General features: G+C 48.8%; 2 protein-coding genes across 6 annotated transcripts in view; one reads left to right on the top strand and one right to left on the bottom strand.

Moving 5' to 3' along the window:
* Positions 1 to 12027, top strand: part of RUBCN (rubicon autophagy regulator) — a 56134-nt gene extending 44107 nt beyond the window's left edge. For all 4 annotated transcript variants that reach the window (XM_066621682.1, XM_066621683.1, XM_066621684.1 and 1 more), the window contains 7 exons: positions 958 to 1103; positions 1798 to 1862; positions 2096 to 2334; positions 2700 to 2761; positions 6521 to 6674; positions 7820 to 7913; positions 8730 to 12027. In XM_066621682.1, coding sequence (XP_066477779.1) covers positions 958 to 1103; positions 1798 to 1862; positions 2096 to 2334; positions 2700 to 2761; positions 6521 to 6674; positions 7820 to 7913; positions 8730 to 8902 — 933 coding nt within the window. In that variant the 3' untranslated portion in view covers positions 8903 to 12027. The remainder of the gene's footprint in view (positions 1 to 957; positions 1104 to 1797; positions 1863 to 2095; positions 2335 to 2699; positions 2762 to 6520; positions 6675 to 7819; positions 7914 to 8729) is intronic.
* Positions 12028 to 12779: 752 nt separating this feature from the next.
* On the bottom strand, positions 12780 to 27838 carry LOC136644709 (deoxyribodipyrimidine photo-lyase-like). 2 transcript variants are annotated; one of them, XM_066620792.1, is made up of 10 exons: positions 27767 to 27838; positions 26093 to 26531; positions 25339 to 25484; positions 23681 to 23863; positions 22902 to 23060; positions 22159 to 22357; positions 20637 to 20789; positions 18803 to 18924; positions 16535 to 16694; positions 12780 to 15024 (listed from the first exon to the last, which is right to left on the bottom strand). In XM_066620792.1, exons 2-10 carry the CDS (start codon positions 26418 to 26420, stop codon positions 14885 to 14887), a joined length of 1590 nt encoding a protein of 529 aa, XP_066476889.1. In that variant the 5' UTR covers positions 26421 to 26531; positions 27767 to 27838; the 3' UTR covers positions 12780 to 14884. The 2 variants fall into 2 exon arrangements, with proteins under 2 accessions (XP_066476889.1, XP_066476890.1); XM_066620793.1 differs by having other exon boundaries at positions 27744 to 27806.
* Between the last annotated feature and the right edge of the window lie 77 nt (positions 27839 to 27915).

The following is a 27915-nucleotide window of genomic DNA, read 5'->3' on the forward strand; positions in this document are numbered from 1 at the left end:
CCTGCGCAGTGTGGTCATTGGGTACCACAAGCATCCCCTGCTGCAGCTGCTGTTTCCCTTTGGACACTTGAACAAGGAAATGTAAAGGAGGAATCATCAACTGCATGCATGGACCAGATCTAACCGTGGGAGATGCTGATAGCTTGCTTTCCTGCCAGGATGTGAGAAGAGTGCAACCCCTATGCTGCGTTCCCTCCTCAGAATGGTCCCCCTCTAAAGGCAGTTTATGGGCCAGGAGTGTGGATAGTGAGGATCACAGTGCACTTGGCAGAAAGAGCTGGCCTGTATTCAAAGGCAATATCCTCCATGCCACCTGGCATTGCATGATGGAACATGGGCAAGGGCCGCACCTTCACTTCTCAGCCATTGTACCACAGCAGAGAAGAACAGCACTAATTCAGTCATAACTTGAGGGGATAGTGCGTTTTAAAAAATCTATATAAAGCATAGTGCACAAGGCTGGTCAAGTGAACAAGACTGCACCAGCTGCACTGGCTGTCCATGTGTCCTGGTTATTTGTTAGACCCTAGATGACCAGGGCCCAAAGTACCTGAAGGACTGCTCCCCCACCACCACCATCGGAGTCTGTCCACACTTTGAGGTCAGTTGGAGACTCCTGCATGTTTTACTACCAAGTCAGGTTGGCTTGTTTTTCCTCTGTTTTTAGTATATTTTAGTTGTGGAATGTGCCTTTTAAAAATTGCTGTACATGACTTTAGATGTTGATGGAAATGTGGGCCGTATTTTTATTTATTTTAAATAAATGTTGCTGTGCAGCTATTTCAAGCTTTATATGAGGAACTGTTCTTCCTTTTTCCTTCTTGGAGGATCTGAAATGGAAAAATGCTTTGCAAAAGGCTTTGGGTCTGGTGGGGGAGGGGGAAGGAGACCCTCTGGTCCCACTTGAAGTCATCCTTTTACACACTGCATTGTCTCTGCCTTGTTCTTCTCTTGTAGCTGTTGCCAATTCCAGATTCTGTGCCCATCTCCCCAGATGATGGGGAACATGCAGATATCTACAAACTTCGCATCCGGGTCCGTGGGAACCTGGAATGGGCACCACCACGGCCGCAGATCATCTTCAATATCCATCCAGCACCAACGTAAGGAGATGGACTGTTTCAAGCCTTCAGTGTTCTGTGTACATCTCCTCCTCTGCTCCAAGTTGTCTGAACATGCCTTTCCGGAAACTGTCACCAGCAGGTGGAATAGTTATCTGGTCAAAGGCTTAAGTGCCACCTGGAAGGTGGAGATAAGAATGGAAGGGCTGTTCCTTCTGCCTGTGAATTAGAGGGTCAGAGAAGGTGGTGACTCCTGATAGTTCGTTCCTGTAGTCAAAACGATGTGGTGGCTCTCATCCATAGCCCTTGGGTTGGAAATGTTGTGATCCCCAGCTATCTCCGTGGCACTGAGTCATTGTGGTCGAGCCCCAGATTCTGCCCATGTGTTCTCCATGTGGAGGGCCTCCCAGCTGAGCAGATTTAGTTAAGGTGCTACATTGGCTCTCAGGAGTTCTGCTTTTTCTTTGTCATATGGGGGATGTCATAATCCAAGCTGCTGCTGTTTAGAATTGAGCTGGAATACGGCAGCTGTCGATGGTGTCTCCCCATTGACAGTGTTTGCCTGCCTGCGTGGAGACCATGTCTTAGGGGATTTCTGAGTATGAATTCAGATGCTATGTGGACTGAAGTCCTTATATTAGTTTCCTTGCGTGCTTGGATAGGAGAGTATTGAAGGAAGTGACTGGTAGTGGGGTCCGTGTTTGTGTTTTTTCCTCCTGGTTTTGTCTCTTTGCAGGAGGAAGGTGGCAGTGGCCAAGCAGAACTACCGCTGTGCAGGTTGTGGTATCAGGACAGATCCTGGTGAGTGCTGTAGACTTGTCTTGAAGATTCAGGGCTTGCTCTCAGCTTCAAGGTTTATACATGTCTCAGGTCTGAGCAGGCAGGGACAACCTGACGAGTCCATCTCTTTCTGTACATGCACTGTTTGGAATGGGGATTTGGACATAGCTTTCTTGGGTGTTGCATTTTTCTTGGCCGTACATCCCTGGAGGAGGCTAAACATTCCCTTCTCTGTCTTCCCCTGCGGTCTTCAGACTACATCAAGCGCATGCGCTACTGTGAGTACCTGGGCAAATACTTTTGTCAGTGCTGCCATGAGAACTCTCAGATGGTCATCCCCAGCCGCATCTTGCGCAAATGGGACTTCAGCAAATACTACGTCAGCAATTTCTCCAAGGATCTGCTGAGCAAGATCTGGAGCGACCCTCTGTTCAACATGCAGGACATCAATGCTGCCCTCTACCGCAAGGTCAAGCCTCTCAACCAAGTCAGGGTAAGTCAGCGTGTCAGTCCTGGACTTCCATTGTGACCCTTTCTGCCCTACAGGTGGATGTGGGTTTTATACCATTTTGCTACCGTGGTTTGTCCCAAACGGTTGTGGGATCTGTAACGTCGGGTATTCTGAATTAGGATCTTTTCCTGCAATCAGTGCCAAGTATTTCCCTTTCCTTTGTAACTATCTATTCCACTGAGTTGTGAAGACCAAGAGTTTCTTTTGAGGGAGGGTCCTGTCTGTCTGTCTGTCTGTCTCTCTCTCTCTCTATACTGGAATGTACATATCCAATCTTTTGAAATAATCAGTCTGCTGTGAAATAAATCTTCCAACCTGAATATTATCTCCTGGATCATCTTTTCCAGCTGTTGAGAATCCAGTTGTACCACATGAAGAACATGTTCAAGACCTGCCGCTTAGCTAAAGCGTAAGTACTATAGGTCTGCCAGCAGGGTTACCAAGGTCTAATAAGGGCAGAAGAGGCAGATGGGTTGTCTAGTTTGGACAGGCCAGCAGTTCCCAAACTTTTTAGAGGCCCTAGGGGCTGCTGCCTGATTTATAAATGCCAAGGGGTGTGGCTATAATGGTGATTAGGCAGCAGTGTCTCCCCCCCACCAAGTGGCAGTTTGTTTAATCCTTCAGGCACATAACCTAATCTGCACTTTCAGTTTCATGACCTCTGGGCAGACTAGAAGCAGCAGCTCATCGTTTGACACAATCCATCCCGACAGCAGCCTCTCATCATGGGCATGATGAGCAAGCCCATCATTGGGCATCTGTCATCATTGAGCATGTCAGACTTCCTGCTTTCAGTCTGTTGGATGCCCCATCCTTCTGATACTGACTAGAAGGCGTGCTCTTCTGGCCATGTTTAGCAGCTGTCTCTGGGTAAAGTCTTGAGCTTTCAAGCCAGGACACTCAAGTGTCAAGTTTCAAGTGTTGAAACTCTCCTTTCCCCCAGCCTCTACTGTCCTGGCAGTAGGAAGTATTTTCTATGCACTAGCATGCCATGGGTATGTGTGCATGTTGTCATGTGTGTAGTTCATGCAGGTGTCTAAGACAAGAAGACCAACAAGACGGCAGACTGGTTTGAAGCCCACTCTGAGCAGTTGACGCAAGTCATTGAGGAAAAGAGGAGAGCTCTAGCAGCATACAAAGCCTATCTCAGTGAGCACAACCTGCAGGTCCTCCAAGCTGCTTGCAGCAAAGTCCAGCAGACTGCCAGGAGATGTGCTAACGACAACTGGCTCCAGCTCTGCTCCCAGATACAGATAGCAGCTGACACGGGCAACATCAAGGGGATGTATGACGGTATCAAGCAGGCCCTAGATCCAGCGCAGAAGAAAATTGCCCCTCTGAAGCCTGCCACAGGCGAGGTCATCCAGGACTGGGTGCAGCACTACTCTGAGCTGTATTCCCAAGAAAATGTAGTAACCGAGAAAGCACTGAACAACATTGAGTGCCTGCCTATGTTGGAGGAGCTTGACAGTGAACCAACCCTAGCAGAACTTCGCGTGGCCCTGGACTCCCTTGCCTCTGGCAAGGCACCTGGGAAAGACAGCATCCCTGCTGAAGTCCTAAAGTGCTGCAGAGAGATCATTGCCCCTGAGCTGCATGAAATCCTCTGCTGGAGAGAAGGTGGAGTACCACAGGACATGAGGGATGCAAACATTGTCACGCTGTACAAGAACAAAGGCGACAGGTGACTGCAATAACTACCACGGCATCTCTCTCCTTAGCGTTGTAGGAAAGCTGCCCGAGTTGCACTGAAGAGGCTCCAGGTACTTAGAGAGAGTGTCTATCCAGAATCGCAGTGCGGATTCCAAGCCAACAGGTCCACCACCGATTTGGTATTCTCCCTTAGACAGCTGCAGGAGAAATGCAGAGAACGACTGCCACTCTTTATAGCCTTCATAGATCTCACAAAGGCTTTCGACCTGGTCAGCAGGGACGGCCTCTTCAAGATTCTCCCCAAGATCGGATGTCCACCCAGGCTCCTCAGCATCATTAGGTCTTTCCACGAGGACATGAAGGGCACTGTTGTCTTTGATGGCTCCACATCAGACCCCTTTGACATCCAAAGTGGAGTGAAGTAGGGCTGTGTTCTTGCGCCAACTTTGTTTGGGATTTTCTTCGCAGTCCTGCTGAAGCAGGCCTTTGGAACTGCAACAGAAGGCATCTATCTCCGGACCAGATCAGACAGAAAGCTCTTCAACCTCTCCAGACTGAGAGCAAAGTCCAAAGTCCAGCTGAAATGTCTGTGTGACTTCCTCTTTGCTGACGATGCAGCTGTCACCGCCCACTCTCCCAAAGATATCCAGCAGCTCATGATTCATTTTAGCAAGGCCTGCCAAGACTTTGGACTGACAATCAGCCTGAAGAAAACACAGGTCATGGTTCAGGATGTGGACTCGCCTCCCTGCATTACAATTTCTGCACATGAACTGGAGGTTGTCCATGACTTTGTGTACCTTGGCTCAACTAACTCCGACACTCTTTCTCTCGATACCGAGCTAAACAAACGCATTGGTAAAGCAGCTACCACGTTTTCCAGACTTGCAAAGAGAGTCTGGTCCAACAAGAAACTGACGGAACATACCAAGATCCAGGTCTACAGAGCTTGCGTCCTGAGCACACTTCTGTACTGCAGTGAGTCATGGACTCTTCGCACACAACAGGAGAAGAAGCTGAATGCTTTCCACATGCGCTGCCTCCAACGCATCCTCGGTATCACCTGGCAGGACAAAGTTCCAAACAGCACGGTCCTGGAATGAGCTGGAATCCCCAATGTGTATGCACTGCTGAAACAGAGACGCCTGTGTTGGCTTGGTCATGTCATGAGAATGGGCGATGGTTGGATCCCAAAGGATCTCCTCTATGGAGAACTCGTGCAAGGAAAGTGCCCTACAGGTAGACCACAGCTGCGATACAAGGACATCTGCAAGAGGGATCTGAAGGCCTTAGGAATGGACCTCAACAAGTGGGAAACCCTGGCCTCTGAGTGGCCCGCTTGGAGGCAGGCTGTGCAGCATGGCCTTTCCCACTTTGAAGAGACACTTGGCCAACAGACTGAGGCAAAGAAGGAAGGCCCATAGCCAGGGAGACAGACCAGGGACAGACTGCACTTGCTCCCGGTGTGGAAGGGATTGTCACTCCCGAATTGGGCTTTACAGCCACACTAGATGCTGTGCCAGAACCACCATTCAGAGCGCGATAACCAGAGTCTTTCGAGACTGAAGGTTGCCAACAACATGAGTTCATGCAGGTGTCTAAGTTGAGATGTGTGGTGACGAGAAACAGGACTGAATTGTGGTGCCCGCCTTTGGAATTTCTCCCCCAAAGAAGTTTGCCTGGTGCCATCTATATTTCTTAGAGCATGTGGCTTTGATTTGGAATTTTTGTCTGTTGTTCTGTCATGTCCCTTGTATTTGAAAGGTTTTGAGAGCTTTGTCTGAAAAACAGCTAGAGAAATTAAGCTGCCAGCTGTTTCCTAGCAAGTGTACTGTAGCCAAAATGGACTTCTGTATGGCAGAAATCCCCTCCCCGCCCCATCCTAGTGTGCAAATGAAAGCAAAGGCAAAAGGAGACACATATCCAGTGCCAGGCAGCCAGGGTCGCTTTACAAGTGAAACACACGGTCTCGGGGACAAGTGGGCAGAACAGGAGCCTGACTGGAGTTGTTGTGAGGACGAAGGCGAAGAAAACTTTTAAAGCGTTTGGAGAGGATTGTAGATAAATGAAAAACAGCAGCTGTTGGGAGGAAAGGAATGGAAGACCAGTCAGCAGGATCATGTTTGGGGAGGTGTGAAAAGCATTCAGTGTTCTGCAGACTCCTTATGTTTGCATAAGTGATTCTGGCTGCAGAACTTACGGAGACAAGGGATGTTTAACACAGAATGCAGGCAGCTTTATCAGAGTTCTGAGTTCCAGGCACTGTGCCACAGTCCCCATTCCTTGCTGTAATTCAGCTTGGTGTGATTGAAAGAGGTGTATGTGCTTCTTCTGCCTAGCCTGTCTCCATCCCTCTTCCCTCCCTCTACTGTCTCCCTTGCGTCAGTTTAGATTGCAAGTCCCTTGGAGCAGAGACCTCCAAGGGAGGTCCACTCCCTATAAAGCGCCCTGTAAAAGTTTCCACTCTCTGTAAAGCGCCATGCACATCGATGGAACAATTCTTTTGTCCCTACAGGCTTCTGGATGCCTTCGACGCTGTGCCAGGCCACCTGACGGAGGATCTCCACCTCTACTCCCTAAATGACCTGAGTGCCACCAAGAAGGGAGAGATCGTTCCCCGCTTGACGGAGCTCCTCAGGGCAGGCACCCTGCACGTGGAGAAATGCATGGTGGGTAATCTTTTTTTGTCTCCTTTCAGTTCTTCTGTTTGTATTACTTTTATTTCTCTCTCAGTGAGGCCAGATTGTAATGCAGAAGATGCATGTGCTACACATAAGAAGATCTGAGCACTAGAAAGTCAGCTGGGTGGGATGTGTGTGTGTGTGAATATCCTGGGATAACTGAGCCCTTCCTTGTTGTTCAGCATCTTGGATCAGATCTCATTGAGAGTCCTACAGGCTTTGATTCTGCACCAGGGGGTGAAAGGTAGCTGCATGTTTTTTATTCTATTTATTTACAATTTTATTCACTGCTTTTCAGCCAAAGGTCCTGGAATCAGCTGTACAAGTTTAAAAAAAACACAAACGCCATCACCAATAGTAAGCTACCTTATTAGTAGTGACTTTTAAAAATTGGTCAGTCTGAAACAAGACAGTTGCAGCTTTCCTGCAAAGAACTCTGGGAATTGTATCAATAGTGATTTGAATTACAAAGCCTTATTAGACTTACAAGGTGGTTGTAAGAATGACAAAATGATGGATGTCCTGAACGACATGGGTAGTTTTTTGGGTAATCTTAACAGCCTTGTAGAGTTACCAGTGCTGCTATTCCCATATTGCAGTTACTGAGACTGAAGGGGAGAAGCAGGGAGAAGGTTTGCCTCAGGCTGCCAGCTGAGTTCATGGCTGAGGACTCCCTGATTGGTAGTCCAGTTTCTTGCAGCGCAATCTTATGTGTGTCTACTTGGAAGTAAGTCCCATGAGTTCAATGGGAATTACGGTCGAAAGTGTGTATAGGAATGCAGCCTTGACCACTGTGCTGTGCAGCACACCAATGGCAGTGATAATTACTGAGGCTGATGAGACTCTTACTAGAGATTTCTAGTCTCTTTTATGAAACTACTGAGTTCCTTACTTAGAAGCCCATGGCAGTTAAACAAGGAGAGGGATGAGCTGAGGGTGGTGGCTGTTTGGGCAGCTGGGGCATCAAGGACACAAGAGGAGAAAATCTCCCACAAGGCCTGGGGACCGAAGGAAGGTGAGTGTTCTTTTGGATTGAGGGCTGCTGGACTCTTCAGAGGTGGAGCACAAGAGTGACGGCAGCTTTGACTGGCCCTCTTTTGGTTACTTCCTTCCATTGCTTTTGTTTTTCACAGCTGTGCCAGGCCAAGGGCTTCATCTGTGAATTCTGCCAAAACGAGGAGGACATCATCTTCCCCTTTGAGCTGAACAAATGCAGGACATGCGAAGGTAGGCCGTTGAGCAGGAGCCACGGTTACCCATGGCAGGATGCCGGGTAGTTCAGGTTGGGGGAAATAGTCTCCTGATTTTGGGAATCTGGAGTGGGATGTTGAGGCTTGATTCTGGCATAAGAAGAATCCTATTGGGGATCAGTGCCTGTTGGAAAGCCACAAGCAGGGGCATGAATGCAAGAGCCGTCCCCTGTTGACTGCCTGTAGTGCCTGGTAATCGGAGGTAGGCTGCTTCTGAAAATGAAAGCTACATCTAGCTGTGGTAACTCCCAGTCATTGATGGCTCTGTGCTCCTTAGAGGCCTTGTGGCCAGAACTGCAGGCAGATGTAACTCATGGCCACGTCTGTATGGCGTTAAATGAAGCCTCACCAAAACGGGTGTTAACATTTCTGCAGCCATCCCTAGACCTTGCCTCCCCCAGCCTCAGACTTTCCTGAAAAGAAGACATAACTGTGAAGCCATCTTTTTGTCTCTTGCTTTGCTGCTACTCCTAGTGGTGGCATTGCACAGGCTGAGAGGCTCTCTTGCAGTATTGCAGACCAGCGGACGCTGTAATCGAGCTCTTGAATTGCATGAGCATCTTCTGTGATCTTGCAAGAGATCCTGGATTACCTCCCTGGTCATGTGCTCGTCTGCCACCAGTGGGACCGCTTGGTTTGATTATGCGGTGTGTGTGGTCTGGGTTTGTCCAGAGCGCTTCCCCTGTTCTTTAAACATGCAGCTGCTGTGAAACCGATGGAGACTTTGAGGTCAGTGCAGTTTGCATCTTCCTGAATTTCAGTTCTTAGCTGTGGTTTGTCTTTCCCCACACAGAATGCAAAGCTTGTTATCACAAGACCTGTTTCCGGTCAGGACCCTGTCCCAAGTGTGAGCGTTTGCAAGCACGGAGAGAGTTGCTGGCAAAGCAGAGTATGGAAGCTGACATCTCGGATTATGATGAAGAGGAGGAGCAGGAGGAAGAGGAGGAGGTGGCAGCTGCCACGTGACAGGTGACTGGCTGCACTTTGGTGCATGGCCTCTGCCTCAAGAGTCTGAACTGACAGTGGACTTAAACTGATTCTTCTGTAGCCGTGACGCCTATGAGATGGTGGGAGCCCACTGGGGTCTGCTGCACTTGGCTCAGAAGATGCAGCGTTCCTTTCTGTTTGAGTCACAGCACTGGGGAGCAAAATGGTTTGGTTGCTACTTCTCCCACCAGCTTTGGCGCACTGCAAAGCTAAGCTTCCCCACCACCATGAAGGTTAGAAGAGCAGGTTTTGTCTGTATTCAGACTTACATGCCTGAACCTTGCTCTGTTCCGTCTTGGAGTAGCTGTAGGACAACGATGGTGACTCGCGAGTTGAGACTACCTGGTGGGCTTCCCAGAGAAGTACCAAAACACTCCTATCCACTGTTTGGCTGCTGAGTGCCAGCAGAGGCAGCTGCTTTGGTTTTTATTCACCCAAAACCATGCCTAGAATCCTGAATAGCTTACTGCTGAACTTCAGTCCTTCAACCCTTGTTTAGTGCCTAAAGGATGCATGCAGAAGGTGGGGAAGAGAGGGAACAGGAAGCAGTGGACACCTTGCCCTTCCTCTGTTGGGAGCTGATGGCCTTCCAGAAAAACTCCTGTGGAAAGGGTTTGATGGATCCAGATGATTTGCCTACAATACACATACATTGGAGACCCTGCAGCCCTTTCATCCTCCCCAGCTTCTTCCAGGTCTCTTTCTCACTTTCCCAGCTGCCTGGACTGTCTTGTTTCTAGCAAAAGAAGCATTGGTTGGCACCCTGCAGGCTAGACACCCCTTTTCTCAGGCCCTGGTTCTGACCTTGACCCTGTAGAAATAAATCCTGGATCTTGCATTGTGGTAGACAATTAGATGCTTTTAGATGCTTCCTTGCATCAGTGAAAGATGCCAGCAGCCCTGGGAGCAGAAGCAGGCCGGTGCTGGTTGCTGAAGCAGAGAGATCAGGGATGGGGCAGGCTGGCCTGTCCACAGTTCTTGCGTTGTGCTGCTTTAGGGGATTGTTCTTCTCTTTTGCAAGTCTTGGCCTTTTGTCTTGGTGAAAAGTGCTTTGACTTTGCTTGCCGAAGATGTTCCTTGCACTAGAGGTGAGCTGTGTGATTGACTGAACGACCTGATCCCATTTAGTCACCCTGCAGTAGGTGTGTTTCTAGTTCCAGAGTTGGGAGAGAATGGACATCTGAGGGTGTCTTCTGACTGTTCATGCTCTAAGGAGCAGACAGCACCATGATGGACTGTGTGTTCTTTTTTTATCACCTCTTCAGGGTACTTGTTTATGTTGTGCTTTTCAGAGGCTTGGGGTGTGTCTCTTGGAATACAGCCAGATGCGAACACCTGAGCCAACCCCTAGAGTCTCTGCGGGAAGGAAGAGAGGGTTTGTGGAGGTGTGGAAAGGTCAGCGTGTGGGCTGAAGGTGAACATGCCATGCTCCATATGTACAAAAGACCAGAGGAGGGTGGAATGTCTGGTGTACAAAACAGGAATCTACTGAAGGCTTCTTTGGCTTGTGTGTCATTGGCACAAATGGCAAAACCTGTTTCTAAAGATCAGTGGCTTTGTAACTTTTGACATTCTGTTTTATGACACAGGGCACAGCAGGAAACCCTTTGACTGAGGTCCAGTAGAAGTGTCAGTTAGCCATGCAAAAGTGACATAGGTGGGATCTTGACACTTGTGCTAATTGGTGAATGGAATCTGAAGGGAAAGGGGGTCTTTTTGAGGACAAGAGCTGTTGCTTTAACTCCTTAGGGAAGCTGTCCCTTTCTGCTTTCTCCTTGGAAGATGCTGCTGCTGCACTGGAACTTTTCCATCTTGGCCATAATTGGTGCTTTTGGTAGGACTAAGAGATCTACTGTGTCCTCATTCAACAAGTGGTGTGGCTCAGAGAAATGCAGAGTCTATGATGTCTACATCCAGAATTAGAAGAGCTGAAATAGCTGGCTATGGCAGAGGAACAAAGAGCTAGAGACACTGGTGCAAATGAAACTCTCAGCAGGAGAGACACTTGCTTGATGGGGATGGAGGCGAGCAATGCTGGTGGAGCACTTTGGGTATGTGTGTTGGGTGTTCTTGTGAGATGATCCTTGGTATTTGTGCTTCGATGGCAGCAGAGTGATCAGTCCACCCCCCCCCCTCAAATGCAGGATCTTCTTTGCCTCTGAGAGAGACAACCTTTGCCTTTGAGGGGACCGTTCACTCTGCAGCCCATTGCTTCTGTGTCTTCCAAGATTCCTGTGGCTGTTCCCTAGAGATCAAAATGTGTGGTCTGAATGGAAGTGTTAAAAAGCCGGTTTCCCAGATGTCTACGGCTTTTAGAAAAAGCCCAGATAGTGAACAGCTTGCGGCGGTTATGGATTCCTTGGTTTTCTACCAGGGCCCCTCCCTCTCTTTCCTCCAGTCTCCCACCACTTCACCCAAGCGCTTTCCATTTGTCTCAAAATGGTGTCCGTTTTCCTGATAATGTTCATTGGCTCGTATAACTGACAAAAACAAGGACAGTTGTGTGTGTGTGTGTGTGTGTGTTGTGTGCTGGGTGGGTGAGTTCCCCTCCCCTCCCCTGAGAAATCTCTCGTTTGTTTCAGACTTTCCTCCTTTTGAGATTTGTGTTTAAAATGTTCAGAAGATTGTAAGTCTGCCCGGCAGCCATTTAACTGATTCCCTCCAGTGTGCTGCCTCTGGCGCTGCCTTTTCAAGGAGTTTAAGTACTTTTGTAAGCACTTTGGGGATTCCAGAATACCCCTTTTGTTTGCTGGCAAAGCCCTGGTAAAAGCTGTTTTCTAGAAGCACTGATTTAATTTTGGGAAGAGCCTGCAGATTGTTTTGTGTTGCATTCTGGAGGGACTTTTCTTGGCCAGCCAGAAAGCCCCAACAGGGAGACTTGTGTACAGCCGAGGGGTTACAAAGCCAAACTGTGGCCAACACCGATGAAGCTGTCGCTGCTCAGTTTGCCAGGGTGCTGCAGAAGGGCTGCTCTCTGTAATGTTGTGAATGGTTTGCGGAAGTGCTTTGTACAAGAAGAGTATTGGAACTGAAGAGCCTTTTGCTGTTCCATTGCACAGCAGAACATTGGAAATGCCGTCCAAAATAAATCACATTAATAAGCATGCTGTTGTGTTTGAATAATCTCTCCATTCTGAGGCGCTAGCCTTGGGGCCAAACTAGCCGCCACACGAGATACACATGGTTTTGCCCAGGTGTGTTTATTTTTTATTATTATTTAGAGCTGGTAGTGGCTAAAACTCAGCTGTGAATCAGGACTTCCCTACTTCAAATCTTGACTCTGAAGAACTTATTAGGTAGCCTTAGGCAAGTTGCTTCCTCTCAAGTCTCAGCTGCAATATAAGGATAACACTTGTGCTATCTGACTTGTATGAAAATTGGTACAATTATTAGCACTCTGCGTACACGAGGTCAAGAAGTTTTGACCCTTAGTTGGAACATTTGCAGGGAGGGTGGGAGGGAGATATCAAGGTGTTTTTTAGAAGTTAATCCAACACTTGTCTGTACAAGTCTTCCTTAAATGCGTAGGCACCAGCATTTCATTTCCTCAGGCCCTGTCACTTGGCATACTGTTCTGAATTGTAATGGTAGCCATTTTTGGAGTTGGTGTGTATATAGTAAGGCTTCTGGCTTCTGTCTCTTCTAACACACTAGCAAGAGCCACGCTGCAGGGGGCACATAATGCAAGGCCAAGAGCCTTGTCATACCACCTCATCTTTGGTGTAAAGCATCCTCTGCCAAGCACACTCAGCATCCATAAATTGTCTGTAGTTTGGCCTGAAAGTGAACACGACATTTTGCACCCCACTCCCATTATGTGATGTGAAGCTGCCAAAGTGTGAGGTGCTCTCAAAGATACGGATTCACAACAGTGTTTTATTTTTTTTTACTGAAATGTTTTACTACAAAATACCACAAATTCATAGAAAAAGGCAGTTCTGTAACAGTCTCATCCTGCTGCTTCTGCCACTGGCAGAGGCTGGGACCCTCAAATGCTAGCCCCCAAATTCAGGAACGTGGAAAACAGTAAGTAAAAAAACAACTGTGCAGCCTTTTGGGGCAGGTGGGAGTGGCAACACCTCTTCTTCCCTTCAAGAAATAAGGCGTGATAGCCTGATGTTTCTTAAACCCTGAAACCAGCAGCCTTCCACGTGCAAAGCCCCTTTGCTCACTCTCTAAAGCAAGCAGCTACCCTCTGTCCTTGTTTCCAGCTTAACATCCTGGTGCCTGGAGCTGCTTACCTCTTTGATCCCTGCCATGGGCTCTCCTGTGGAGCTAATGCAAGGATTGTAACTAGCATCCTCTCCTTGCAAGCAACATCTATCCTGGGAACCAAAGTGTGGGTGGGTGTAGGACCCTGTGGCTAGTGCTGGAGGTGGCAAAGGGCACAATCCTAACCCACTTTCCAGCACTGGAATGTGGGCAATGCAGCTCTGAGGTAAGGGCACAAACATTCCCTTACTTTGAGGACGCCTCTGTGAGTGCCACCCAACTGCAGCATGCAGCACGTGTCCCATTGGCACTGCTATGCCAGTGCTGGAAAGTTGGTTAAGATTTGGGTCAAAGGATCTCAAAGTGGACCCTTCCCTTAAAAGAAATTCCGAAGCAATTGGACCACCAGGCTGAGCTGCTATTAACTACTTTCCCCCCAAAAAACCTGGAGGAAGTGAGGTAGGGTGAAATTCCTTTGGAGCAGAGCGATGGAAGCAGGGGGGCTTGAATCTTAGTTCAGTGTAATACATACAGTGTATATACAGGTTGGAGTGCCATGCTGTTCTGGGAAACTGCAGTTTTGTCAGTAACTGCCAGACCACGGTTTACACAGAGAAATAGGGATGCACCTTTTTCAGTACAGGAGGCCAACCAGGTGGGACTGTACCTGAGATGCTGCTTCCCTAAAGGCTATTAACCAAGGGGAGGCTAGCACAGACTGGACCATATCACACACCTGAGTGACAGACTTAACTGGCTCACCTTCTGTTCGCAACCAGAGCCATCTCACTAAGAAGTGAGATGACATAGCATCACTGCAGTTCCCAGGCTTCCTGGAAGAGGCCATGATATTTATATTGGTTTATACCAGTGGTTCTCGCACATTTTGCATCAGGACCCACTATTTAGAGTGAGAACCTGTCAGGACCCATTGGAAGTGATTTCATGACCAGAAGTGACATCATCAAGCAGAAAATGTTTTAACAACCCTAGCCTGCAATCCTACCCACATTTATTCAGGGGTAAGTCCCATTTACTATCATGTTAAAAGAATATACATAGTAGCTTGTTAAAAGTACGGGTCTGTAACATTTCCCCAAATGCAGTCACATTCCATGGTAGCATCAAATCAAATACATTAAAAATAAAATATTGAGATGAATGGGGACCCACCTGAAATTAGATCATGACCCACCTACTGGGTCTCGACCCACAGTTTGAGAAACACTGGTTTAAGCCATTTCTGCCCAATGTTGCATTATATGCGACAGCAACCAAATGTGTACACTTGTGGGCCAGGCAAAAATGAATTAAGCTTCTGTAGCGCAGGCACTTTTGGCAGCTAAAATTGCCACCTGGCATACACTGATCACTGCTTAAACCAGCAGCCAGTTGAAATGTTGGTTCTTTGGGTCAATCCAGACAACATGAGCCTATTGCCCAATCCTGTGCTGAACAGATCATGAGTATGTGAAGAGCACTGCCCCAGTTAGATGGTCAATAATATCTGAGAGCCAGGCAGCAGTCAGAAATACACATCCATCCTGCCTGCCCCCCAACAAAACTCTATGAAGGGTAGGTTTTTCTGAAGTGGTTGCCCTTAGTTCAGATGCATCTAGCAAGGCACAATGGTAGGGGTTTTTTCCTCAATATTTAAGAGGGTCAAAGAAAGCAGTTGCATACAGTTAAATCCACAGTGTCCCTGGATTTAGAGTAGCATTTCCAGCTTTGGATTTCTGTCTGTAGTGGCTACTGAGAGAACTTGTGCTCAAACTGGCCAACATCAAACTTCCTCTTGCAGCCGGCGTAGTTCATGTAGCGGATTTTACCAAACACAGCCCGTTCAGCCCAGCCTTGATCATGGATACCACAAATGGACCACATGCAACCTGGTGGACACACAAAAACAAACACAAAGGTCTTGGATTTCCTTTCCTCATTGCAGTGCACAAGCATAGATGTGGTCAACCAAGCTAGCTAATGGAAAAAGACAAATGGGGTGGGGGCAGATGTCATAAAGGGAAAAAGATAGCTTAAAGTAGGGGCCTCCAAGCTATGGCCTGTGGTGCATGGAGAAAATCCTCTCAGGGCTGCAGTGTGCCCTGTCACCTCCTGTCTTTGCAGAAACCCCATAGTTTGGAGGCCCCGGACTTAAAGGAACACTGGCCAAAAGATGAAAGCCTGGATGAATAGAAGGGAGCTGACCAGGATCTAGAATTTCCACCCTTTGGTTTGAGAAGAATTCTTGTCCAACCATCTTTGGTTTCTTTATCTGCTACTACTCATACACTCTCATTCTCAAAATTAAGTAATTATGAGTATGCATTCTAATGGGTGCAGAAAAGAACCACAGCTTGTAGTGCTGGGTGCATTAATTCTACTTCCTAAGAATTTCCATTTTCTTTTTTAAAGTTTCTAGCCTTTATGGTTGCATAGATGCCCTTTAAAATTTATGTGCACTAATAACCTTGGGCAGGGGGAAGAGAAGGCTTGCTCCTTTGTGCTGAGCTTTGGAGTAGGCTTGCTGCTGTAAGCTCAGCATAGTTGGAAACCTTCAGTCTCGAAAGACTATGGTATCACACTCTGAATGGTGGTTCTGGAACAGCGTCTAGTGTGGCTGAAGAGGCCAATTCGGGAGTGACAATCCCTTCCACACTGGGAGCAAGTGCAGTCTGTCCCTGGTCTGTCTCCCTGGCTATGGGCCTTCCTTCTTTGCCTCTTAGCCTCAGACTGTTGGCCAAGTGTCTCTTCAAAGTGGGAAAGGCCATGCTGCACAGCCTGCCTCCAAGCGGGCCACTCAGAGGCCAGGGTTTCCCACCTGTTGAGGTCCACTCCTAAGGCCTTCAGATCCCTCTTGCGGATGTCTTTGTATCGCAGTTGTGGTCTACCTGTAGGGCACTTTCCTTGCACGAGTTCTCCATAGAGGAGATCCTTTTGGATCCGCCCATCATCCATTCTCACGACATGACCAAGCCAACACAAGTGTCTGTTTCAGCAGTGCATACATGCTAGAGATTCCAGCTTGTTCCAGCTCAGCATAGCTATACTCAGCATAGCTCAGTTTACATACTCAGCTAAGCTAAGCTGAGCTAAGCATACTCAGCTTAGCATATACTAAGCTCAGCATAGTATACTTCCTAATATGGGTAGGGGAAGGCAGCTTCTGCGGGACTGATCCCTCCTGACGAACCAAAGACCAAAATATGAAAGTGTTGGCTACAATGATGGCTCCACCCAAGAACCCATGGAGGGCCAACAGCCATACTCTGGTGGTGACTGGCCATCAATGAATCCCAGGGATGTGTGGTGGGTGGGGAGGCTCTGCCTCCCCATTCATGCATGTCCCTGATGAATACACCAGCTCTTTAGATTACTTTTCAGACTCCCCCTGTTACTGACCCACATAGCCGTTGGGATCCCTGCCATCCAGTTCATAGCGATCGTTGAGGTAGATGGCAAATTTCAAGGCCTCATCAGGGGAACTGGTCCATTCCAGGATTTTCTTGGCCCAATACATTCGCAGAAAGCCATGCATCTTCCCTTCACGAACCATCTGGAGCTGAGGGGGAGAAAGTGGAAAAGTTACTCATAAGTTGGCAACCTTCAGTCTCGGAAGACTCTGGTATCGCGCTCTGGATGGTGGTTCTGGCACAGCGTCTAGTGTGGCTGAAAAGGCCGATTCAGGAGTGACAATCCCTTCCACACTGGGAGCAAGTGCAGTCTGTCCCTGGTCTGTCTCCCTGGCTATGGGCCTTCCTTCTTTGCCTCAGCCTGTTGGCCAAGTGTCTCTTCAAACTGGGAAAGGCCATGCTACTAAGACAGCATGTTTCTGAGGACTGTGTCAACTCTGCATGGCCCCGTAGATCTACCGTAGATCTACCGTAGATCCCCGTAGATCTACCCGGTCCCTCACCAAAGGCTACTGAAAAAACTCCATAGTCAGGGAATTAGAGGACAGGTCCTCTCGTGGATTGAGAACTGGTTGGAGGCCAGGAAGCAGAGAGTGGGTGTCAATGGGCAATTTTCACAATGGAGAGAGGTGAAAAGCGGTGTGCCCCAAGGATCTGTCCTGGGACCGGTGCTTTTCAACCTCTTCATAAATGACCTAGAGACAGGGTTGAGCAGTGAAGTGGCTAAGTTTGCAGACGACACCAAACTTTTCCGAGTCGTAAAGACCAGAAGTGATTGTGAGGAGCTCCAGAAGGATCTCTCCAGACTGGCAGAATGGGCAGCAAAATGGCAGATGCGCTTCAATGTCAGTAAGTGTAAAGTCATGCACATTGGGGCAAAAAATCAAAACTTTCGATATAGGCTGATGGGTTCTGAGCTGTCTGTGACAGATCAGGAGAGAGATCTTGGGGTGGTGGTGGACAGGTCGATGAAAGTGTCGACCCAATGTGCGGTGGCAGTGAAGAAGGCCAATTCTATGCTTGGGATCATTAGGAAGGGTATTGAGAACAAAACAGCTAATATTATAATGCCGTTGTACAAATCTATGGTAAGGCCACACCTGGAGTATTGTGTCCAGTTCTGGTCGCCGCATCTCAAAAAAGACATAGTGGAAATGGAAAAGGTGCAAAAGAGAGCAACTAAGATGATTACGGGGCTGGGGCACCTTCCTTATGAGGAAAGGCTACGGCGTTTGGGCCTCTTCAGCCTAGAAAAGAGACGCCTGAGGGGGGACATGATTGAGACATACAAAATTATGCAGGGGATGGACAGAGTGGATAGGGAGATGCTCTTTACACTCTCACATAATACCAGAACCAGGGGACATCCACTAAAATTGAGTGTTGGGTGGGTTAGGACAGACAAAAGAAAATATTTCTTTACTCAGCGCGTGGTCGGTCTGTGGAACTCCTTGCCACAGGATGTGGTGCTGGCGTCTAGCCTAGACGCCTTTAAAAGGGGATTGGACGAGTTTCTGGAGGAAAAATCCATTATGGGGTACAAGCGATGATGTGTATGCGCAACCTCCTGATTTTAGGAATGGGTTAAGTCAGAATGCCAGATGTAGGGGAGAGCACCAGGATGAGGTCTCTTGTTATCTGGTGTTTTCCCTGGGGCATTTGGTGGGCCGCTGAGAGATACAGGAAGCTGGACTAGATGGGCCTATGGCCTGATCCAGTGGGGCTGTTCTTATGTTCTTATGTTCTTATTGCTATTTACTGTAGCGAACATGTCAGAACAGAAGAGGCAACCCAGCCCAGCATCCTGTCTCCAACAATGTTCAGCCAGGTTTGTCTGTGAAACCTACCAGGTGAACATGAAGTAAGAAGCCCTCACCCATAAGTGGTCAGATATGTACTGCCTTTGAACCTGGAGCTTCCATTTAATGATCACAGTGCTAAGATTATTCATGAATTTGTCTAAACCTCTTTTAAGCCATCTAAGCTCCTGGCTGTTGATAGCACATGCCACAGCAATGATTTCAAAAAGTTAGTTTATTTTGTGAGACAGTGTTTTATTTTGTTCCTATGGCCAATCAATTAATTGTGTGATCCTGGGTTCTAGTATTATAGGAGAAGATAAAGATGTAACCTCTCTGAAGAGGAGGCAAATATCTTCAATGACGCAGTGGGCATGTACTGGCTGAAGGCCTTAGCCAAAAGACACCTCACCAACAGATGCCCACCATGAAGACAAGGACTTTGATGCTCTGGCTACCTGTGCAGCATTCCAAAGAGGGTCATGCGTCTTCCCTTCTTCCAGCTGCTTCAGTGTGTACAGATGAGGCCTCTTGTCCTTAGCGTGGAGCTTGAGGGTGGTCTTAGCCCAATCATAAGCACCTACAAGAGGCAATGACCAGGTTTAGCAGCATAGTTTACACAGAGAACTACTTAATAAAAGACCCCAAAAGGAAATGAGAGAAAAGAAATCCCACTAGAAACGAAAGCAACAGAGAAGTTGCACATCAGGAACCCAACCTGGAGCTCACTGTAGAGTCTAGATCTCTCACAGGAATGAAGGTGTTCCAATAAGCTGCAGCTGCACACTTAAAACCCAGGAGCCAATCCTTGAGTTCTTTCAAAGTAAGAAAGCGTTGAAGTGATGGTGTCATGGCAAGGACCACCCCAAGCTGTGCTGGAGGCTGGCATGAAGCAGACATCCTCAAAAGCCCCCCTACCCACACCGTACATGAGTTAACAGGTGTCACAGCCCAGCAGGAAGTTCTTCTGCACCAGATCCATGACTAGATCTCCTGACATTCTGTCTTGCTTTTCTTTTATTAAATGCAGGTGGGTGGAGTTGCCAATCACAGCTGAAGGGGGGATGTTTAACCTCTTCCTTCTGCTATATTTTCCTGATCAAAAGCCTTTCCCCACCCCGAAGCCGTAGTTTGCCCATGGGGAAAAATACCAGTAGGGGGCAAATTGCAGCTTGGAGAGTACAATTTTAAGACTGAAAACAGAGTGGTAAGAAAGGGTCAACACCCCCCTCCCTAAGCTCCAATCAAATTGGTAGCACCTGCCCCACTTCATTGCAAGTGTCAGGCAATCCTATCAGCAGCTTCCTAGTTGACAACCTTCAGTCTCGAAAGACTATGGTATAAGCCTACAGTACCCGGTATTCCCAGGCGGTCTCCCATCCAAGTACTAACCAGGCCTGACCCTGCTTAGCTTCCGAGATCATGGTATAAGCTACAGCACCCGGTATTCCCAGGCGGTCTCCCATCCAAGTACTAACCAGGCCTGACCCTGCTTAGCTTCCGAGATCATGGTATAAGCCTACAGCACCCGGTATTCCCAGGCGGTCTCCCATCCAAGTACTAACCAGGCCTGACCCTGCTTAGCTTCCGAGATCATGGTATAAGCCTACAGCACCCGGTATTCCCAGGCAGTCTCCCATCCAAGTACTAACCAGGCCTGACCCTGCTTAGCTTCCGAGATCAGACAAGATTAATACAGCCACACAACACAGTTTGGCCCTCCTACTGTAAAGATCTTGAGCCAGGACCTGCCTCTCACTAAAGCCACCCTGTAAAGGACATGTGCAGTGATGGCACTGATGCAAACAATCATTTGCTTTAAGGACTGTCCAGTGGCATAGCTAGAGGGGGTGCAAAGCACTAAGTTTTGCAGCGAGCCTCACTGCAGCGTGCAAGGAGCTCGTCCCCTTCCCCTTTGGAGTCAGGCATACGCCTCGGGTTTGCACCCACTGCCTGAAATGGCTCCGAAGGGGAGGGGCCGCTTGCACACTGCGGTGAGGTCCCTGAAAAGCTTAGCGCATTGTACCTCCTCTAGCCACATCACTGGAACTGCCTTGCTACAGAGGAACCCCATAAGAATATAAACAAGACTTCTGCTATTTTACTGCTGCTCTGCTGACTGCTATCTAGTGATACTTTTTAATATTTGTTTTGAGAGCATCTGTTTGTACAAGAGTGGGATTACAAATAAATAAAATAAATTAGAAATAAAATTATTTTGCAAAGTGCTCCGCACAACAACTACTGCTACTTCCATGCAAGGAAAGCAAGGCCACTCAGGGGATCTGTTACCTTCAACCTTGTCATAGTTCTGGTTGTAATAGCAAAAGTTGTCTGCCAGCTCTCTCCGTACCACGGCCTCCTCAATGAAGGCTTCGACTGACTCCTTATATCTGCTGCGGTGCTTCCGCACTTCCAAGATGGCTCGCTGAACGGAAACCTGACCTGTGGGAGGAGGGACCGGCATCACTACTTGCCTCCCCAAAGACCTTCTGACCTCCCTGCAGCCAGCACACACCGATTAGACTGACCCACAGCTTTGGACTCCTGAAGTCTACAAATCCTTGGGCTCTGTATGTCTTCATCTCCTCTTCCATCATGATTTTTAATATTAGGTATCTTAAGTATTGCACTTTTTGTATATGTGAAGATGGCTACCAGCCCTAAAATCTTGAGGATGGAGTGAACACTTTATCTCTGTGCAAGAGAGCTGAACTGAACCCCAAAAACTGGTTCATCAGAGAGAGATTTTACTGAACCAGAATGGAACCCAAACCTAATATCTGCAGGTTGCCTTGAACCTGAACTGAGCTTCCAAGTAAGTGGCTGAAAAATGGACTCATCTTTCCACTGGATGATTAAAGTTTTATTTTCCTGCATTTCCAGGAGTTTAAAAACCCTGTGCTATTATTTTTTCCCTGTAAAAACCTCTTTGAAATTCAAAAACAGTCTTAAAAGGTTTTTCGAAGTTAAATAGTCCTCACTGCATTCATTTCATAGAGGTATGGTGCAAGCAACAGGTTGATATCATTTTGTATGGAATAGATATAAATTGGTTCAAAAGTGAACTGGTTCCTTACTCACTTTTTAAAGTGAATGTCTCAACTAGAGCATTCAAGTATTTATTTATTTATAGGATTTTTATCCTGCCTTTCTTCCACACCAAAGGGAACTCAAGGCAGCTAACAATATCAACATAAAATAAAACAATATGTATTAAAAGCAATTAAAACATTAAGTTTTAAAGTGTAGGGATGAAGCTGCCTGACCCCAAATGTTTAAGGGCTCAGCTGCTTGACCCATTTAGGGTCAGATGGTCCCCAGCCCCCAAAAGGTAAACATGCCAGCCTGAATAAGGACATAAGAAGAGCCCCGCTGGATCAGGCCAAAGGCCCATCTAGTCCAGCTTCTTGTATTTCATAGTGTCCCACCAAATGCCCCAGGGAGCACACAAGACAACCGACACAACCTGTGTCCCGGTGCCCTCCCCTGCATCTGGCAATCAGAGGCAGCCTGCTTCTAAAACCAAGAGCTTGCACAGACCTACTGTGGCTTGTAACCCGTAATGAATTCCTCCAAAAAATTATCCAATCCCCTCTTAAAGGCATCTAGGCAAGATGCCATCACTACTTCCTGTGGCAAGGAGTTCCACAGACTAATTACACGCTGAGTCAAGAAATATTTTCTTCTGTCTGTCCTAACTCTCCCAACACTCAACTCAAGTGGATGTCCCCTGGTTGGGAAAAGAGGGGGAAAGGATGGCCCTTGCAGCCATCCTCCAGGAGCTGCCAGCTGCACTCCACTGCCTGCTCACCAAAGTGGAACCAGGGCGAGAGGTTGCTCAGAGCCGCCTTGTTGGGGTTGTTTCTGTCGGTGCCAAAGAACTTCAGCCGTTCCTGGATGAACTCTTCCAACACTCTCAGGCCGGAGGTTGTGCCTGGCTTTGCCCAATCCACCTCCTTCACTGTGCGGTCAACTTGCAGGCTGGCAGAGCAGCTGTCCCAGTTGATGGGCTGGAGAAATAGAGAAAAGAGCAATTCTAAGGGTAAGGAATGGCTCCCCAAGGCATGCAAATCCTGAGTCCTTTGATGCTCAAGCACATAGATGTATGTGTGCACCTACCTTTGGAGGTTCAGCATGACCAAGAGATGGAAGCACCACATGGTTGTGTTATAGTGTGATGCTCCTATCTCTTGGTCATGCTGAACCTCCAAAGGGGATGTGTCCACTGGCCTGTGTGTTCTATGTGAGCGTCTTGTGTCAGCAAACTCCATCAAGGAATTTTGAAAGTGTATTTTGCATTTATGCCTTGCCAGTAAGCTACGCAGAGGTATCTGAACAGCCAATGTTGGCCACAAGATGGTGGACGAGATACACCATTTGCTTTTATCCAGTAAAGCAATTACTTGGGGAAATCATCCAGTGGCCCAGGACAAATGCTGGTTCTCCCTGGTGGCAGAGGGGAGCCTGGGGCAACTGCTCAGAATTTCTCCAGCCCTTTGGCAACATTTGCTAAGGCCTTTGGTACCTCCCTCCCTTCGTAATGGAAACTGCTACCTCTGCCTGACATGCAGCAGGATAGGGGTGCTGAACCACAGGGGGAAAGTCAGTGAGAAACTCTGGCAGAAGGTCATGAATCTTCCGGCGAATTGTCCTCGCGCCATACTCTTGCTTGTCTGAGGCAACCCAGCAAGGCACAATATTGTGGGCATCGACCTGGCACAAAAGAGAAAACGGAAATGGAAAAGAAAATGAGATGGATTTCATAAACTTCTACACACCTTCTGAGCAAGTCCAACTGACTCCCATGCTGATAAGACAGATTTTCAAACCCCTGAAGAAAGGGGGGCCCAGTCCCTTCATTTTATTTGTGTCTCTACCACTGCAGATTTTGGTGTTTTCTCAGCTAAGAACACAGTTGCAATATGACAAAGAGGATCCATTGTGCTAAAGTGACTTCAGGAGACTTCTTTATTATTGTCAGGTGGTCTCCCCCCCTCCCCCCCAATGGGTAATTCAGTTAGCAAAAGAACAGGGATGCAGAGATTGTCCTTCTTTACAACTGACATCATTCAGGAGGGCACAGCAGTGTTCTAGCCCAGTGCCAGCCTGGGATGGGCTTCAACCCATCAGGTGACAGCCAGGTGAGGCTGTCAGTTCAGGTGGTGGATGGGGGCAGGACCAGAGCTGCTCATGCCCTCCACAACCTGGATGGTTGTCCTGCTCCCTCGTCTCTGCCTTCTGAAAAGGAATACCTGGGAGCAGAAATAAGGAAGTCAGAAGTCCTACTCTGCATGGATTCCACCTCCACCCTCGGAGCATGCAGGGCCTCTCACCTGGGCAAAGGGAACATCTGGTGGCAGTCTTTCCCGGACATCTTGCACCCACTGCTGGGGAACACGGAGGGGGGCAAAGTCTGTCACCACCCCGCCAATGCTATGCTTCATCACGAAGGGGGGCAGTGTGTCTTTGGCAAAGCCGATGAGTAAGTGGAAGGGGATGTTGAGCTCCTGACACTCCTAGAGGAAGAAAGGAGAGAAAATTCTGGCCTAGCTGGCTCAGGGCAGAACCTGTTCTGGGGCAGACACTTCAGATGACCTACAGACACCCAGCCTGTGCCAGGTTCCACACATATCACCTTCCACATGGCAAGTGTCCCTCTGGCAAGGGTGACCAGAGGAGCCTTGGCCTCTCTCTCCACCTTGGAATTGAAATTGTTCACCCACTGTGCAGTGGAAAATCCTCACCCACTCACCAGCTCCAGACCGGAGAGGAAGGCTAAGGTTGCCCATCTTGGCGATGGGTGGCAGCAGTATTTGGATTGCCCTCTCCTGAAGGAATCCCACTCTTTCCCTCTGCCTCCAAATCTAGAACTGGAGAAGAGCGGGGGAGGTCACCCCCACAGTGGCACTCTGATATCCTCTGCAGCTCAGAGAGTGGCAGGATCAACCCCCACCCCAGTGCATTGCCCCTGGTTGTGCGGGGAGAACAGTGCCAGGGTAGAAACTACGGATGCAGCAGCCCTACACGCACTTAGCTGAGAAGAAGCCACATGGAACACGGTGGGTGGAGGCACCTTTCCAAGGGGCTTTCTCCTCTTACATTTAACAAGGGGAGAACACTTGTCCTCCTTTGGTCCAGCATGGTGTCTTTTTATTTTTATTTTTAGATTGTAAGCTCTCTGGGGACAGGAAACCATTCATTGATTTATTCAGCTACGTAAACTACTTTTTTGTTGAAAAGCAGTATAAAAATAGTCTTCTTAATAATAAATAACCAATAAATGTGCAAAGGAGGCACCAGGAACACGGAAAGGTGCCTTACAGCAAATCGGACCAGCTGCCCATCTGGTTCAGGACTGACAACAGAGGCTGGGAGCAGTGGGAATCTCTGCAAGTGCTTCCAGGGACTGAACCTGGGACATTCTGTAGGCAAAGCAAGGTCTCTGATGCTGAGCTACGATTGCTCCCCAAACTCACTACAAATGCTGGCCTGGGCTATGATCATGGAAACAATGATCCACCGCTCTCCACCCACCAACACTCTCCTCAGAATTGTTCCCATTGCTACAACTGCATGTAGTAATTTGCTGTGCTCCTCTCAACACCCAAATAAAGCTTCCTAGAAGCTTCTTACCAGCGTTTCCAAAACTGCCGACTGTAGAAGTACACTTTAGTTTTAAATTAAACTGGTCTGCACATTCAGCCTTCCCCACTCAGACTTTTAGAGCAGGTAACAGCAAAAAGAGGCCAAGAATGACCTTAGAAGTAGGCTTCCTGGCTGCATGGAGTCAAACCCAGCACATGTAGAGACCTCTGTGGAGGGCAGACAGTTCTACCAAATCTCTGTAGTGACTGAAGAATCCCATCACACCCAATGCAGAGATCTGGCAGCATTTCCCGTCCCCAGTAGAAGCATGTTGGAAGGAGGCAAGGCCAGAGAAGTAGCTACTTCCAGGCAAGGAAGCAGGTAAGGCAACCCCCCACACCAGTACCTCGGCCACTTCCTTCAGACCTCCAAGCATGAAACCAAAATGGCGGATGGTGGCCTCCAGGAACTTGGGCACCAGGCAGAAGCAGACATGTAGTGGGAGCTTCTGTTTCAAGGCCAGACGCTGGGCGTACAGAAAGGCCCAATTATCTGGAAAGAAAACAATGGACAAGACATAAGAGGCAGCAGGGAGCCAGTGGCTGCAAGGACCAAGTCAGAGGTTCTGCCCTTGAAGGCTACCTGGAAGCGTCAGCCGGTACAAAACGTAACATCTTAGTTACTTACTGGAGCAGGCGAGACGCGTCACATCAGCTGACTGGCTGCTGGTTGCCCTTAGCTCAAACTTTGCAGAACTGATTTTCAGAGCATGTTATGGGAGAGGAAAATGGTGCATTTGGGCTAAATGCAGTGAAAGAACCTTCAAGTCAGCCACACTCCTCCTAAACCAGTGATTTTCAACCTTTTTCATTTCACGGCACACTGACAAGGCATTAAAATTGCCAAGGCACACCATGCTGCCAGTGGAGGTTCATATCCCCCATTGGCCCATCTAACAAATGACCTTCCCCCAAATTCCTGTGGCACAGCTGTGAGTCACTCACAGCACACCAATGTGCCACGGCACAGTGGTTGAAAACGGCTGTCCTAAACATTGTCTGCTTCACCCATAACACTACACATGTGCTTGGCTATCTTTCCCAAACAAGTAGATGAGGGCATGAACCTGCTGCAGGCAGGTCTCCCAGGCAACCTCTCACCTTGCACTCTCTGATCTCGTGACATCCAGTAGAGGATGCCCTGAGCCCCCTCCTTGAGATCAGAGTCATTCGAGATCAGGCGGACCCGTCTCTTGTTGTACTTGAACTCTGCCACGGATAGCGCTGCCTTCAGGCGGGCTTGCTTCAGGGCCTCAGCCAGGACCCCAGGACCCCTGCTCCCAGCTGCCTCTTCCATCTTCTTCCTTTTTTCTCCACCCAACGCCTCTCCATTGCTTTTTGACCCATCAGACGCAGCTCCATCTTCTGCAGCTTGGTTTTTGGAGTCCACGGCCCCAGGTGTCTTCCGCTTCTGCTTCTTCAGAGGCATGGTCAGTGCCACCCCTTGGATTCCAAAGAGTGTGCGCAGTGAGCACAAACCCAAATGGAACTGGAAATAACTGCAAACCTTTGATGCAGCTCTTTGGGAGCAGGAAGCAGCCTATAATTATAAGAAGAAATCCATTAGGGGAGGCCCGGCGTCCATCCAGCCTAGCATCCTGTTTCCAACAGTCGTCAGCCAGTAAACCCACAAGCAAGGCATGAGGCAACCCCCCCTTGTTTTCCCTAGCAAATGGTACTCAGTGATACACTGGTAAACGGACGGGCAGTGGCATAGTTAGAGGGGGGTGCAAAGCACTAAGTTTTGCAGGGAGCCACCCTGCAGCGTGCAAGGGGCCCCTCCCCTATGGAGTCATTCCAGGCAGTGGGAGCAAAACAGAGGCAGACACCTGGCTGGGGGGGGGGAGGCCTTACACACTGCAGTGAGGCTCCCTGCACAACTTAGTGCTTAGCACCCCCTCTAGCTATGACACTGCAGGCAGGTTCCATTTCGTTACCTTGACTAACAACCTCTGCTTATGGAGAATAGGATTAGAGAGGGGATACCAACCTAAGCTCACACTTGAAGAGCTGCTCTTTAAATTGTATTGGCAACCTTCAGTCTCGAAAGACTATGGTATCGCACTCTTTAAAAGGGTTGCATTAAAAGGCCAATCCACGCGACTGACCACTTAAAATGTGCAGCCTTTTGGACTGATTTATTGGAAACATTGGGATCGATGTAGCATCAGCTCTGTTGCAGGAAAGGCGCTCTACACACGCCCCAAGGTGCTTGCCCCATGGTTTCTCTACCTGCTACTGTGCATCAAGGCATCACCTCCTTCCTGCTTGGTTTTTTGGGGGGGGGGGGGAATGGCTGAGATAAAAGTTCTTATGCCACTGTCAGTTCCATCCTACACATGTCTACTCAGAAGTAAGTCCCATTAGAATCGATGGGGCTTACTCCCAGGAAAGTGTGGCTAGGACTGGGCTGTCAGGCTACAATCCTATGCACCCTTTCCCAGGAGTAGGCCTTATTGAACACAATGGGACTTACTTCTGAGTAGACCCGCATAGGGTTGTGCTGGGAGCCTCCAGAGAGGCGGCAGAGAGGCCAGAAGGGGGTGTGGGTTCTGCGCGGGGCGACGGAGAGGAAGGATGCTGCGGGTGAAGCCAAGGGGGCCGCTCCGCGCTTCGCCTGCAGGCGGCGGCGGACCGAGGAGACCTCTGGCCAGGGAGCTGCGAGAGGTGCGTCCCGGGCTGCTGCGTCTCCGAGCAGCGGGCTCCCCCCTCCCCAGAGCCCCTCCGCCCAGCTGCCCTCACTGAGCCTCACGACAGCCCTGCAGTGTTGCGCACCAGCGGTGGAGAGCGCAGAGGTCTGCTCCGGAGGCGGCCCGCTGCTCGCCAGGCCCCGCTTACACAACGCCGGGCAGGAGGGCGGGCGGGGACCAGCACAGCTCCTCCTCCAGCCCTCCCTCCGGAAGGAGCGCTCCGCAGGCGGCCGG

This window comes from Tiliqua scincoides, chromosome 3 (assembly GCF_035046505.1).
Source record: "Tiliqua scincoides isolate rTilSci1 chromosome 3, rTilSci1.hap2, whole genome shotgun sequence".
NCBI classification, from domain to species: Eukaryota; Metazoa; Chordata; class Lepidosauria; order Squamata; family Scincidae; genus Tiliqua; species Tiliqua scincoides.